This window comes from Phascolarctos cinereus, unplaced genomic scaffold, assembly GCF_003287225.1.
Source record: "Phascolarctos cinereus isolate Bilbo 61053 unplaced genomic scaffold, phaCin_HiC Scaffold_726;HRSCAF=1367, whole genome shotgun sequence".
Classification (NCBI taxonomy): Eukaryota; Metazoa; Chordata; class Mammalia; order Diprotodontia; family Phascolarctidae; genus Phascolarctos; species Phascolarctos cinereus.
The window spans coordinates 260,886,424-260,903,226 of record NW_027556098.1 but is presented as its reverse complement, the minus strand read 5'-3'; the positions used below and the strand labels follow the sequence as shown (position 1 = coordinate 260,903,226).

General features: G+C 36.1%; 1 protein-coding gene across 1 annotated transcript in view; it reads right to left on the bottom strand.

Moving 5' to 3' along the window:
• The window catches only part of ZDHHC20 (zDHHC palmitoyltransferase 20), an 88,839-nt gene that overhangs the window by 41,761 nt on the left and 30,275 nt on the right, over positions 1-16,803 (bottom strand). Inside the window, exons 2-3 of the mRNA XM_020968778.2 lie at positions 16,555-16,581; positions 4,958-5,061 (exon numbers count right to left, since the gene is read on the bottom strand). Coding sequence (XP_020824437.1) covers positions 4,958-5,061; positions 16,555-16,581 — 131 coding nt within the window. The remainder of the gene's footprint in view (positions 1-4,957; positions 5,062-16,554; positions 16,582-16,803) is intronic.

Below are 16,803 nucleotides of genomic sequence, written 5' to 3'. Positions count from 1 at the left end.
AAACCATCTCTTTAATATTTTCTAGAATTTTGCTGGGAAGTGAAGCCAAGCTAACGGGCCTATAGTTTATACAATCTACTCTTCTCTTTTTCTTAAGCTAGTACATTTACTCTCATGCCTCCCTAAAGCATAACCTCCATCATCTTTCAAAGATTACTGACAATGGCTGGGCAATTACATCTGCTACTATGTTCAATAACCTGGAATATAGCTCTTCCAAGACAAGTGACTTTAATCTACCTGGGACAGTAAGCTGTTCTCTTACTTATCCTGGGTTTCAACTCCCTATTACCAATTTTTATTCTTTTCTTTTTAGTTTAAAAATAATTCTCCTTAGCAGGAGAAGAAAAAAAAAGGGAGAGACAAGCAGGTCTGTCTTTTCTCCATCATCCATTATCACTGTCCCTTCTAATCCAGGCAAAGCCAGAGGGTCTAAGTTTGCCCTTATTGGGCACGTACCATAAACTTTTGGCAAATCACTTAATTTTTCTGGGCTTCAGTTTCCTCACTTGTAAAATAAGGGGGTAGGACTAAGATCCTTTCATGCTCTGAATTTATGACTCTATTATCTTCCTATTTCTTCTCCCAATACAGCTTTAAAAAGACCTTATTATTTTTGTTCTTAGCATTCATCACCACCCTTGGCTTGTTCTGAGCTTTAAAATTCTCAATGCTGTTTTTTACACAACCATGCCACACATTTTTATTAATTCTCTTACTTGCCTTTGTTTCCACCTTCTATAAGTGCTTTATAAAAAAAATTTAAACTGGTCAATAAGAGCCTAGGCATGCATGATTCCATCTAGGCAACTCTTCTTTTTCTTCTCACTAACATAATTTTTTGTGTGTGTGTCTTTCAGACCTTCATTCCTAGGAGATTCCCATCTACCTCTGGCTGACTTACCCTGTAAAATTCTGAACCACGAGAACCCTATCCTTTCTTTGGCACTTTTAAATCTCTTCTTTCAAAATATAAGAAGTAGCATAAAGTTCTTTCCCTTGGACCAAGACAAACATATAGTGGGTGTAAAGTAGGTTGTAATAGATTATTAATATTGACTGTGTATGAGAAATAGCAATAAAATACAATATTCAAGGAAAAGGAGTACATTCACTCATATAGCAACAAGTGAAAGACAAATATAACTGGAATACTCCATATGAATACACTGGAAATCTAAAAACAGCTCCAGGAAAGGTCTCCAGCAAGTAGTACAGGCTCTTTGCTAAATTTATGGAAAGACCCACTGATGATAAAGTAGGGAGGGGCTGCAATCTACATGGGTGGAGACCTATTCTGATAAACTCAGAGATTAATTTAAGTATCAAAGGAAGTATCTATGTTACCTGGAGGATAAATTAAATACTATATTTCATTATTTATTATAGCTTTTATTATTATGTCATGTCTTTTTTTATCTTTCTCAGTGCTTTTCCTTTTAAATTGTTGCCTAATATTATGATTGATTAATCTACCGATCTCCTCCTGAAAGAGATCCCCAAAGGAAAACTCCTAGGAATATTGTAGCCAAATTCCAGAGTTCCCAGGTCAAGGAGAAAATATTGCAAGCAGCCAGAAAGAAACAATTCAAGTATGGTGGAAACACAATCAGGATAACACAAGATTTAGCAGCTTCTACATTAAGGAACTGTAGGGCACGGAATATAATATTCCCCGAAGGGCAAAGGAGAGAGGATTACAACCAAGAATCGCCTACCCAGCAAAACTGAGTATAATCCTTCAGGGGAAAAAATGGTCATTCAGTGAAATAGAGGGCTTTCAAGCATTCTTGATGAAAAGACCAGAGCTGGATAGAAAATTTGACTTTCAAATACAAGACTCAAGTGGAACATGAAGAGGTAAATAGGAAAAGAGAAATCATAAGAGACTTATTAAGGCTGAACTGTTTACATTCCTGCATGGAAAGATGATATTTATAACTCATGAGACTTTTGTCAGTATTAGGGTAGTGGGAGGGGAAAAAATTATATGTACGTATGTATGTATGTATAGATAGATAGACAGATAGAGGGCACAGGGTGAGTTGAAGATGAGAAGGTGATATCTGGAGAATAGAAGTAAGGGGTGAGAGAGGATTATACTAGGAGAAGGAGAAAGGGAGAGGTAGAATGGGGTACATTATCTCGCACAAAACAGACAAGAAAAGTTTCTTACAGTGGAGGGGAAACAGGAAGGTGAGAGGATATGAGGGAATCTTATTCTCATAGGATTTGGCTTAAGGAGGGAATAACATACACACCTAAATGGGTACGGAAACCTGTCTTACCCTACAGGAAAATACGAGAGGAAGGAAACAAGAGAGCAGGGGGTTGACAGAGAGAAGGGCAGACTGGGAAAGGGGTAATCAGAAGGAAGTACTTCTGAGGAGGGACAGGGTCAAAAGAAAGAATAGAATAAATGGGGGGGGCAGGATAGGATTAAGGGAAATAGAGTTAGTTTTTCACAATGTGTCTACTATGGAAGTGTTTTGTATAATTGCACATGTATGGCCTGTATTGAGTTGCCTGCCTTTTTAATGAGGGTGGGTGGAGTGGGAGGAAGGGAGAAAATGTGGAACCCAAAGTTTTAAAAACACATGTTTAAAAAAAATGTTTCCACATGCAGCTAGGAAACAAGAAATACAGGAAATGAGGTACAGAAATCTATCCTGCCCTACAGGAAAATAGAAGGGGAAGGGGTATTCAAAATGCATGCCATCTTGGGGTGGGGGGAGGGGCAAGATGGGGTGAAAATCTGGAATTGAAAATCATGTGGAAGTAAATGTTGAAAACTAATACACACACACACACATACACACATAACATTAAAAAAAGAAATGATGAGTAGGATGTTTTAGAAAAATCTGGGAAGACGTATGTGAACTGATGCAAAGTAGTGAGCAGAAGCAAGAGAACGTTGTACACAGTAACAGCAATATTGTACAATGAACAACTGAGTGACTTAGTTATTTTCAGCAATACAATAATCCAAGACAATTTCGAAGTATTTATGATGGAAAATGCTGTTCCTTTCCAGAGAAAGAACTAATGGAGTCTGAATGCAGATCAAAGTGTACTTTTTTTTACTCTATTTTTGTCATTTTTGCTTGTTTTCTTTTGTGACATGGCTAATACAGAAATATGTTTTGCATGACCGCACATGTATAATCTATAGTAGGGGAAAGGGGACAGAGTGTGGTAGAGAATTTAAAACTCAAAATTTTTAAAATCAAATGTTGAAAATTGTTTTTACACATAAGTGAGAAAAAATGAAATAAAAATGCAAAACAAAAAAAATCATGATTGATTATCCAGTCCTTCTTGTATTACTCACAAGATAGTTCAAACTTTTAGCCCATGTTGTCTTTCTTATTTCAAGCACATTCTTCATACATAGCATATTACTAGATTTTGTTTTTTCATCTAACTCTTTATATTACAGCCTGTAATTTATTCAAAATTTAATTTTATAAAATAGAAAATTAGCCTATCTTCTATCACTCATTTTCTCCACTTATTTGTGTATCTGTGGGTTCAATTTTCAAAAAAATCTTGGGTCACTGAAGAATAACATTTATTAACCTAGTTTACATTCTACTATTCCTAAAACTAATATACTTAAACTGACTTAGTCATTTCTTCTACCCCGAATATTCTTTAGTTTAACTTAAATTCTCTGCTAATAAAGATAAAGAGATTTGCTTCAGGGGTATCTTTTTAAGTTCACCTTCAAATTCATTCATTATAATAACCAACACATTAAATTTTATTTCTTGTATGTAATTTTCAGATTATGTAAGTAATCACAATTAAATTATTTGATTTTAATTGGATCAATATTGTGTCGTATATTTTGGTACAATCCATCTTAATACCTATATGGCCTTGGTCAAATTATTTAACCTCTCCAAACCTCACTCAGTTTTCTCATCTGTCAAATGAGGGGGGTTGGGCTACTAGATACAGCTTTCAGGGTCCTTTCCAACTGTAATCTATGATTTCATGGTTCCTGAAATGAATATCTTTTCTGTTTTTCATAGTTCAAGCCTAATTCATAATGATCCTGTTGGTTAATATAATTACAGATTAAAGGTTGGAAGGGACATTAGAAGTCACTCAGGTTACCGTCCTAAGTAGGTACAGCGGGTCTAGAGTGAAGAAATGGCAATTTAAATCTAACCTCAGACACTTACAAGCTGTGTGACCCTGGGCTGACTTACGTCACTTCACCTTTGTTTACCTCAGTTTCCTTCTCTGTAAAATAGGGATAACAATAGCACTTACCTTTCAGGGTTGTTGTGAGGATCAAAAGAGATCATATTTGTAAAGTGCTGAGCATACTGCCTAGTACACAGTAGAAGTTACATAAATGCTTAGTCCTTTCCCCTCCCCTTTCTCATAAAAGAGATAAGGAAAATGAGGTTCAGAGAGATTAGTCAGAGACCTGGGTTCATATCCTACCTCTGACACTTATTAGTTTGCATAATCATGGACAAATAACTTCCCTGTGTCCTTACCTATGAAATAGGGATATAATAATACCCACAACTCACTTCACTAGACTTCTAAACGAAACTTAACTTTATTGCTTAGAGAGCAAAGAACTAACCCTTATGTTCATCCCTGCCTCTTAAAAACTTACCCTAAAGCTTATTTGAAATTTGGGAAAATATTAGAACTATACTGTCCATACCTAAATCAACTTTTAAACAATATTATGCACCAAAAAAGAGGCTAAAAGACACATACTATAGACATTAAAGTTTCTTTAACCAAAATCACATGACTGTTTCAGAGTAGGCCCATAACTTAAATTTACAGTATTAGTTAATCAAGTAACTTAAGAATCGAAACAGAGACCAGGTGCATAGTACTATGCTTTATATAAATGCCACAGAAAGGAAAATAATTCCTCAGTCTGTGAAAAATTTATAGTTTTTACCAACATTAAATTTACCTCTTTGGAGGGGCAAACAGGAGGTGTAAAAATTGTCTTCCAATAGGACCACATAAACAAGACAAACGACAGATGGAAAACCACAAGGTAGATAGCTGCCTTTCCTGGTAAATAAAAATAAATACAAATAAGGTCTCAGTGAGTTTAGGTAAAAATTGCAAAACATATAACATACTTGGAGGCTTGGATAGTTTCCTCTAAATGGATTGAAATGTTTAATCCAGGTCACTGTAAATATCAATAAAACTCTTTTATATGAATTACTCTTGACACTTGTTAGGAATTCTAGCAGAGGAGAATAAACATATATATATATATATTTTTTTTCTCTTGGATTTATCCACATAACAACCAGTTTTAAAGAGGTAACTGATAAATAAGGTAGATTTTGATTTCATAAAACTGGCAAGGCTTTTTGGAATTAAACTTCCAAAGATGACTAATGACCCATGATTACCTTTACTCAATTTCTTTTTAGCCTTATATCACAATCAGAAAATTTTAAAAACAAGAGCAAAAATAGTTTAATTTACAATTCAGCAACGTGAAACATTCAACTTGTACAATTATAAAATAAAAGCAAATGAAAAGCAATTGCAATCTTGTTGCAGAATCATAAAATAATCTAGTCCTTACATAACACAAGGGCTAACCTGGAAAAAAAAAGCTTCCTATTTTTCATCTCCCTTTTCAAATTTGGCCAAACAAGTAAACCTACTACTCCTATTACCACTGTTGTTGTTGTTGTTGTTATCATTATTATTATTATTATTATTATTATTATTATTACAACCTTTTGAACCATTTGAACATCATGCAGTGACTTTTCTGATTGGATTACTGCAATATCCTCTCCATTTATGTGATTGCTTGTGGCCTCCTATTATATTTCTGGAGAAGAAAAATAAAAGAATTCATAAGGCATGCTGATATTTCTCTCTTTCCCATATCTTGTGTTCTATAGGCAGATGCTCTATGGAGGAAGAGGATGCTTGTTGTCCTTTTTCCTTGAAGAGGACCAAAATGACATCATTAAGTTAGAGTCAAGTTACAGTGCACTGGACTGTGGCTGATCAGACCAACACGAGCTCAGAATGCTCGACCACAGGTCAGGCACAAATAGTCCATGTGAACATTTAAAGTGGGTTCTCTAAATTTGTGCATCTCGTGTTTCTTTGGAGCTATTTCAATTCTGCTTTACTCATAAAACACAGTCCTTTCTCTAATGAGGGCACACCATGCTGGATGGTCCTGTGCCAGCATCCCCCATGTCACACAGTCAATTCCAAAGTTCTTAAGAGAGACTTTGAGAATGTCCTTGTACAGCTTCTCCTGACCACCACGTGAACGTCTGTCCTGTGTGAGTTCTCCATAAAATAGTCTCTGAGTCCAGCATACGTTTGGCATTTGAACAACATGGCCAGCCCATCATAGCTGTGCTCTCTGCAGTACAGGCAAAGGATAAAGAGCATATCTAAGTAGGGACCTGAGTCTAGATGGTAGGCCATGAAAAGCTGGCCAGGGAGCCACTTAATTAGGTACTCCAAAACAGAGTTCAATGCCCCATCAGCAGTAAATATTACCCAGCAGTGGGCTTCTTTATGACTTTACACAAGAAATACTCTTGAGGGCATTTAAATCTACTCTTGTATTATTATGGTATCTGAGCAGCAGCGTGATATGTACCCAATATCTCAGTTACTGATGGTGCATGACGGAGAGGATAAGAGTGCTTTTTTAAAAATTTATTTATCTAATTAATTTTTTAAAAAACTAATTTAGCATTTATCTGCCCAAGGCTAAGGTAGAGAAAAAGTACAGACTTGTTATACTGGGAAAAAAAAGCACTACAAGTTAGATCTATTTTTTAGCCAATCAATTTTTCGATGCCAGAGTCTCAATGATAAAGTGGAATCTTCTAATTCTCCAAAGTGAAGATTCCCATCTAACAATTCAATATTTGAAACTAATTTAAACTTTTATTTAAAACTATTTACATTTTTGTTCAAATTATTTTTTTAAAGTCCTATTTTCTTATAGACCCTTTAAGAAATTTCTCTGGATGCTCTCTCAAGCTACTTATAGCAACAAAATGTTTAAAAAATAAACAAATACGTTACTACAAGTCAAATTCTACTTAGCTCAAAACTAAAGCAATTAAACAAGTAACAAAAAGGAAGATGGGCAGCTAGGTGGCACAGCAGATAGAGTGCCGGCCCTGAAGTCAGGAGGAACAGAGTTCAAATTCGACCTCAGACCAAATGCTTGACCCTTAGTAGCTGTGCGACCCTGGGCAAGTCACTTAACCCCAAGTGCCTAAAAAATAAATAAATAAAATAAATAAGGAAAAAATAAAAGACTGAAGTGGGGAAGTATTCCATGGTGATTAGAGGGGGGAAAAGCTAAGGATAGGGTAGGTGGAAGAATTTTTATTTTTAGTAGCAAGATATCAAGCTCTCTCTCCTCCCCCCCCCTTTCCTGAGTATCATGAATAGAGAAAGAAGGAAAGCTCTAACAAATAGTTTAAAAGGCAAACTAAGGCCTTCCACATGATTAGTTTGAATAGCCTAGACAAGGGAACAAGAAGGCTAAAACCTTAAACCTGCAAGGAAAAAAGAAAATGGAGTACAAGTAGTTGTACCAGGAGTAAGAAATACCTGGAGTTTAAAAATGGGAGGAAGACCCTGACTGAACTCCCAGAATATGGTGGCAAGCAATGTGGTTTAGGCCTTGTCATGTGGACTTATTAGCAGATTAGCTTAGAACCTGAAATATACAATCCCAAACCCTGGTATATGGAGCCCAGCATGGGAAAATTAGTTACTCTGAATGATACAATGATTGCATTACCTTGAGGGTGAGAAGTCAATTCACAGACATAATCATGATACAACTGAGATGAATATGAAAGCCTGAGCTAGCTGAGCTAGGAGATACTGGGCTAGGAAGTCTCTGAACTTTCAACAACTCCATAGCAAGCCTTCTGTGAAAATTGTTCCTCTAGCTAGAAGAGCACCAAAAAACTAAGGGACAGTTGGAAATTGATGCCAGTATGGAATCCAGAGAGAAGTATCAACTCAATTCAATTCACCATTTATTACATGCCTACTAAATGCTCAATGAATTGCTAAGTTGAATTGAATTAACTGGATCCTTTCCTTTGGACTCCAGTTTAGGAACAATTTTCAAGTCTGGTTTGCTATGGGGTTACTTAAGTTCCCTTAAGCCCAATATGTGGCTAGTTCCACCTTTAACATGCTTTTTAACTTTGCCATAGTTATTTCAGTGGACTATCTTCTTACCTCCACTCTTCTGAAATCAATATACTACCTACAGTTTCTATTTTAAGTGACAGGAAAGAAACAAAAATTAAACGAGAAATAGACTCTGCCTTCTTGTAGTTTATATTCTTGTGGGAAACATACCTACAAAAAACAATACATACTAGAACATGTTAAAAGCTTAAGAAAGATGCAAAATGCCAACTAAAATCTGAGGAATGAAAACTAATTTCCTGCTTGGGGGATTGAGCAATTCAGATAATGGATAATCTGAACCAGAATTTAGGACCAGCATTGGTGGTAGGCACCCTCCAATGAATGGGAGAATGACTTCTACCTAAAATTTTTAATAACTGGTACTTGGTTAATGAGATTCAATTTCCCCTTGCTAAAAGTAAAAAGCTTATTGTGAGAATTCCTGAAAATACACAGGAAGCCATAAGGGGAGTATGTCAGCTTAGGCAAACAAGACGACAAAGGAAAACAAAATTAAAAGAAGCACATTAAAATAACTTTAAAAGATTTCCCTTCTTATGTGAGAAGGGTTCCACTTTTCTACTTCTACTTAGGAAAGCTTGTCATGGGTCTCTTTGAAGATTCAAGAAGAATTAGTTGAAGTTAGAGATTGTCTTTTAGTAGGAAGAAAGTACATACAGGCTTCCAGGAAAATGTTTTAATGTAATTTAAACTTAAATAAATTAATATAATTTAAATTTTTTGTCACAACAAAAAAAAGCCATCATTTTAGGTTTGTAGAATGACAGACTTTTACTGCTTTGGGCATTAAATTCAAGAAACATTAAACTATGAGCAAGACACTGAAACAAGATGGGGATGTTCAGAGATAAGTAAAAAAAAGATCTCTGCCCTCAAGGAGCTTACAATTTAGTACAGGAGGTAAGATTTATACACTATAATACAATACCTAAAAACAATGGAAGTAAATAGTTTAGAGAAGCCCAAGTAGATATGGTAGATAAGCTAAAAGTACATTTAAGTACAGTGGGACGTAACCAAGTAATTTAGAGAAGCCCACCTAGGTACATAAAAAAGATAATTAATCTTTTCACAAGATCACAGAATTTGAGAGTTGGATGGGACCTCAGTGGCCATCTAGAACACCACATACATTGGCTTTTACAGAGGAGATAAGTATTAGCCTAACTACACTGTAAAAGCATGGTTAGTCAGGGATCATGATCAACAGACTGGATCTTAAGCAAGGGACATAGCTCATATTCTTGAATAACAGGATTTGGCCTGGATCCCTTACCATAATAACTCCTTCATTTTAAGGACCTTCAAATTGAGGTCCAAAAAGGTTAAGAGACTTGTATAAACAAGTAACAGAGCTAAGATTTAACCACCTTTTCCAACTTCAGATCCAGGAAAAGAAGCAGATCTAAGCTTCTAGCCAAAAAAGGGGGATCATAAATGTTATAAAAGTAATACCCAGAGGAAATGTGCAAGGATAATAAAAACAATGATAGCTAGCATTAATGTAATACCTGCTATAGACCAGGCACTGTGCTAAGTGCTTTACAAACATTATCTCATTTATTTGATCATCACAGCAATCCTGGAAGGTAGGTACCATTATTATCCCCATTTTACAGATGAGGAAATTGAAGCAAACAGAGGTTCAGAGCCTCGCCCAGGGCCACACAGCTAGTAAGTGTCTAAGGTTGGATTTGAAGTCATGTCTTTATGACTCCAGGCCCAGCACCTGATCCACCATACCACCTAGCTGCCTAGTAGGGAGCAGATAAAAGCAGTATAATATGATAAATTTCAATCTGAATGCTCCAAAGAAATTGCATTTGATAGATGTTCTGGGGCAGGCTTGATTCTGGGCCAGTCAGGTGGTTCAGACTTGGTATTAGAATGAAATGAGGTACTTGTAGACCATAAAACATTTTGCAAATGGAAGTTTACTCAACAACAGCAAAGTTACAACATTGGTTCATTTGGATACAGCTCTCCTTGTTCTCCCTATCAAGACACGACTTTAGATTTACTGTCCCTCATGGCAGTAGGAAACCCACCAGATCTGACCTGTGCTGGGCTTTTTATGGCTTAGATAACCAGATAGCTGTGTCAACAGTTCAAGCTTTAGTCTAAGATAGACAATTAAGCTTCAAAAATGGTTTCCTGGGGAAAACTAGCCTACACGGAGTAGAGAGGTGTTTATGACAATAAATCCACCCTAATTGGGTACAATGAACCACATCATAGGTATTGTTAAAAGCAGAGAAGGAAGAAGAACGAGGCTCCTCATGGATGATAAAAATGTTCACTTAGGACCCAGACATATGATATGATATAAAGGAATTTATAACTCTCTTATTAAGATGCTCAACATTAGAGCAAAGAACATTGAGACTAAAACAAACAAAAAAACAAAACCCAAAACCCAGCACAGTACAAAGAAACTATTTCCATGAAGCAAGGTATATTTGGGGATTAACAGGCCTAACCCAAGAACTTTCTGTAGTCTAATGAAGGGGGGGGTGGGGTGTGAGAGAGAAAGACTTTGAAAACAGCTGTGAATGAGACATTTATGATCTCAGTCATTTCTAGAAGATTTGCTGGGAGCAAACTTTCAGATCAGAGAATGAGAGAAATTTCCAGCAAGGGCTGCTGAACGCTCAGTTGTTGAATGCCCAGTCTTTAAATTTAAATGGACTAAGAGTGAAGATTTAGTAGACTTCTAGCAGAAGTCTGAGAGATGAGAGAAGGAACAAAGAAGGGGAGGGACAGAAGGGCTGAACACTAAGTACTAAAAAACCCTGGAAAGTAATGGCCAATTTCTTCCAACTTGTGAGATATTTCAAGTAAGGCATTCTGCCCAGGACAGATGTCTGGTAGTGCAATGAAGCCAACATTTCATGCATTTCTGAACCTCTTTAACTTAGCCTATTATATGCCTATTACACTTAGGAAAGAAAAAATTAACATAGCAACCATCAATAAAAACAATCAAAAACACAGACAATACAGCAAGTTAAAATCTTACTTACCACAAACCCTTGGTTTTTAACATGGCAGAATCGAAATAAATTAAATAAACAAAGACGTTATTTTGTTTTGAATCTCCTTGCAGGCTTGCTGAAGTTCAACCACTTTTGGCCCTGTTTTCCTTCCTTCCTTTATACAGTTATAATAGTCAATATGTGTATAGCTGAGGTACTGCTGATTTTCCTCCATCTCACTTTGTATAGGTTATTCCATATTTCTTTCAATGATTTGTATGGAGACTAACACTTGACACTTTTGAAAGTCAGCAATTTTTCCTGGTAGATACGTATAACAAAGGAAGTAATATAGAGTGAAGGCAATTCCCTAAATAATTCAACAAGCCCTTTTTTCTTGCTCCGAAGTTTATCTACATGCTGATCTGGAAGCAAGTTGTTGACCTAACTCCCATACAGTTCCCGTAGGGTACTGTTGGGTGGAGTCTCCAAAAATGGGTTTGGAGACAGACTGACAATCAAAGATTTGACAGGAGTGAAAAGGAATTTTCTAAATCCAAATTGGATAACTGGATAAGTAAAAAAGCAGCCAAAAGAATAAACAATCTTACCTTAGGGCTTTTGCTGAATTATATTTGTCAATCCAAAATTCATATATATGAATATAAATTTATATACAAAACTATATATATATATATATATATCATATCCTGGGACTTGGGGTGGGGGAGGGGGGTTACCTGGCTGAACACAGTAGCTCATTGTCCTAAGCTATACACTGAAAGAGCTTTAGAACTCTCCCATAAAGGTGCTAAACCCTGATAGTATCCCTTACTACCTGCAGTACCAGGGGTGGGAAATCTGTGGCCTTCTAGGTTCTTGGGTGTGGCCTTTTGACTGAGTCCAAGTTTTACAGAACAAATCCTTTTATGAAGGATTCAGTGAAGTAAGGATTCAGTCAAGGGACCACACTTAAGGACCTAGAGGGCCACTTGTGGCCTGGAGGCTGCAGGTTCCCCACCCCTGTCAGCTATACCCTAACAATGGTAGAAGAGAATAGTAGGTAGCCTAGAAGAGATGGAAGAGTTGAAGCCCAGCAGATGACTGAGAGTGGCTCAGCAGCCATGAGACCAGTAGCAAATACAATGAGACTGACAGAAGACATCAGTGGTTGCAAGACTAGAGCTGTGAGTTTCCTTAGCCGCAATTATTCCTATATGTACGCCCTCCATGGATGTTCCCTGATACAGAAGTAAAGTCAAGCAGGCTTTATCAGCTAAAGCATACAGCAGAGATGGCAAGAGTATACAAGAATCAGAAGCAGCTGGTTATAAAAGCTGCATAATTAAAACTGTAAAGCTAGGTAATCTTGAGATAATGGGTTCTATTTTGTTCTGTGACTATTGCAAAGGCTCTTGACACAATGTACTGTCTTTTGTTCTGTAGTATTTCCAGTGTTTAAACCAAAGTAACCACCTTGAATAAGTTTGATTGTATATAAGCTATTTGATTCTGTTTACCTTTCAGGGTTCTTTTGGATCTGATTCTCTCCCAACAGGAAGGAACTAACTGCTGGGTTGAAAATGATGTAAACCATAGTGAACAGAACCCACTAATTATTAAAGTCTGCGACATAGGAGAGGAAAGCCAGGTAAAAATACAACATTTGCCCTAGATTTTGGGGAAGTAAATTCAAAGATTCTACAACAATGCTAGGTAGGATCACATGGACTAAAATACTACAGAAGTCAGAACCAAGACTGGGCTGAAAGTCTAAATATTCAAAGGGAGCCATTCCAATAAGGAAAAAAAAAAGAGAGCAGACTAAAGATGCAGAGAAGATTCAAGGATAGAACAGAAAAAAATGGGTGAAAGTTACAAAGAACCTGAAGTAAGAAAAAACTTTCTAACAGTGAGAGCTGTCCAAAAGTGGCACGGGCCATCTTGTAAAACAGTGGGCTCATCCTCAGCAGAGGTCTTCAAACAGAGACTAGATGACCACTTGTCAGGTATGTTATAGAAGGTAATCTTGTTCACATAGGCTGGACAAGATGGCTGCTGGGGTCTCTTTCAACTCTGAAATTCTGTGGTTCTGTGAAACTAGTTTCAACTAGAAGGAAATGACATTCTAATTTATATCTGTTTTTATATTCTGCCAGCTAAGAGATACAAATAAAATACTTTTATTCTGACAAGCAGGATAACATTAATATTAATAAGCAATTATTATTAATATCTCAAACACTTAGGAAAAAAAATCACAGACCTAATGCCCAAAAAAAAGGCTATGGAGAATATGTAACTATGAACTCATTCTTACTTTAAAATATCTACAAAATCGGGGCATCTAGGTGGCGCAGTGGACAGAGTACTGACCCTGAAGTCAGGAGTACGTGAGTTCAAATCTGACCTCTGAAGTCAGGAGTACGTGAGTTCAAATCTGACCTCAAACCAGACATTTGACACTTACTAGCTGTGTGGCCCTGGGCAAGTCACTTAACCCCAACTGCCTTAAAAAATTTTTTTTAAAAAATAAAATATCTACAAAATCTTTATGAAAATAATCTGTATGTGAATTGAAGGCAATACTTAGTAAAGGCATTAGAGAAGATTCAGAATGAAACATACATTTTTGGATATGACAAATACAGGAATTTGTTTTTCTTGACTATGCATATTTGTTTACAAGAGTTTCACAGGTTTTTTTTTTCACTAGAGACAGAAGTTGGGAGGAAACGGTGGGATGGTGAGCCCCCTCCCTAAAATGAGAACAGAAGGCCAGAAGAAATCAAATAAGAGGGGCAGCTAGGTGGCGTGGTGGATAGAGCACTGGCCCTGGAATCAGGAGGACCTGAATTCAAATCCAGCCTCAGACACTTGACACTTACCAGCTATGACTGGGCAAGTCACTTAACCCCACTGCCTAGCCAAAAACAAACAAATGAAATCAAATATGAGAATAGCTTTAAAAGTTATATTCTGAATTTATGATATACTTAAAAAGAAAATTTCTACATAATAGATTTAGTTTCAAATATAATCCTTTCATGTTGTACAATGCATATTGAAATGATCATTTTATTAGATGTTTCTTAAAAAAATAAAATGGGAAAAATGAATGTAAGAGAAGGGAACAAACAGATTTTAGCAAATGATCCCTTAGCAGATCATATTTTTACAACTACAATTGACTGAAATTTACAAATAAAAGAGCCCACTAGGTTGTTTGTGGATTATAATAAAAGCACTTGACTCAGTAAAACAAAATGCTTTCAATGTCTCTCCTTTAACAAAATATTTCTTATGCATATGTCAAAAGAATTATACACAATTCCTTGAAAGATTTAACAGAACATAAAAACAGGGATAAAAACAGGACCTGCAAGCTTCCTAATGTGTTTGCCATTGTCATGCAAAGAGAAGAGAAATTTCCTACAGACCCTGAAATCCTCCAGATGCTTTTTTGTGGATAAAATTATGCTGACTGACTCAAGCTCTAGAATACTTCAGATCCTTCTAAATGAAATCCACAATCACTCAAAGGAATTTGGCTTATCATACAGGAAAAATCAAGTAGATGAAGGCTGCCTTGTTGTCTAGATTATGATATGCAGTTAAAAGGACAACCCACAGAACTGGTCTATCAATACACATACTTTGGACAGACACTAACATGGACAACGAACTGGGTCCAGAATTGAACAGGGAGGAGAGATGGATCACAAGATCACAGATTTAGAGTGGGAAGGGACCTCCAAGACCCTTAAGTTAATTTTATAAATGAAGAAAGTGCAGCTCAGGAAGTGACTTGTTCAAAGTCATACAGGTAGGAAGGGTCAGGAGCAGCATTTGAACCCAGGCCTTCTGCCTCCAGAAATAATGTAGCCTGCCTCTGGGAAAAGCACTGTGCTTTTAAAGATTCCAAGTTTCTTCCTGAAACAAAGGCCTACCTTTTAAACAAAAACATGCCTCATGAGATGCTTTATGGATATGAGTTACAAAATATGACAGTCTCTGAAGAAGCTGTGGGTAACATAAAGGGCAATGGAAAGGTATGGAGTCGGAGTGAGTATGTGCTATAAAGAATATGAGAGATATTATTATAATTAGAAAAAGAAGTGGTTTGGTGTGTGCCGTAATAAATAGAGCCCTGGACTTAGGAACACTCAAGTTGAAATCTGGCCTCAGCATACTAGCTGTGTAACACTAGACAAGTTATTTAATCTGTCTGCTTTTTCCTGTAAAATGAGGATAACAAGATTTCTATCTCATAGGGTTATCGTGAGGATAATACTGGTAAAATGTAAACCTTAAAGTACTACATAAATGCTAGTTATAATGATAATAATAATAACTATTATTATTATTATTACACTGTTTCAAAAGAACTAAATGAAAGCCTCCAAAATGTTGGGTGGACCTTGTAGACCTTCTATGAAGGATTTATGAAAGGGTATGGGCAAGAGCCATAATAAATGGGTTGTGATCTCACCATTGGAGAGAGTACTGATGATAGGTTGTGATGATGGGTTGGAATCTACTGTACTAGAGAGCACAGATTCAAACATTAACAATGTCCCACTGCTTTTCCCCAAACTCCTCTATTTCTGTAATCACCATTTTATTTTTGGAATCTCTCATTTCTTACTGTTTTTCAAATCTGCTTTCAGCTTCTATGACATTTTGGGAAAGATTCTTCTTTCAATCTGTTCCTCCTACTTGACTTTATTTAACTTTTTATTTTTATAAGGTCCCTTTCCAAAATGTGACAACACTGTGACTAATAATTAGTCTAATTACTAAAGGAAAGACCTAAGTTGGATAACATAGAGCATTCCCCCAAAATGAGAGATCAACTTATATAATTATGCAAACCTAAAAGAGTTCCTAAGGTGAATATCTTTTATATCCCATGCAATGGTTGTGTTTTTCACTGCCAGAAATACACTGGCCCCCATACATAGCAATTCAGTTAACTTTTTTCTCAACCATGTGCCAATTAATTATTCTTTCATAATAGCTAGATTCACAATGACCTTGTTATTATCAGTCTTTGAAAAACTAAAGGATGACGACTACTACTACTATATATAGTAAGAGGCTTAAGGAGAGAGAAATTAGGGTATTTATATAAGTAAACATAGAGTAAGAGTGCTATAGTAACCCTTAAAAAGCCTAGTATTCAACAGTATCATTTTTTTAAAATGTTTAACTTTGAAACATGTATTGTTCCCCCTTTAGAATCTATACATTAGTGTACTTAGGATAGCATAAATTAAAGGGGAATATGCCCTTAACATTTCAAAATTATTTAAACATAACTAATTATAAAAAAATTGCTTACCTTCTTCTTGTTGTGCAGCGATAGTAACTAGAAAAAAGAAAAATACAGTAAACAAATGTACATTTAAACATTCAAGAAAATCATCAGTTTCATTTTTGCTTCTATCATCTTTATGAGAAATTAAATTGTCAATATTTGATTACTTGTACATAAAATTTGAAGACATTCAGAAAATTGTCACACTATTTTCTCAATGACAGACAGGCTTACTAATTTGAAGTATACTAATACCCATAGCTGTGACTTTTT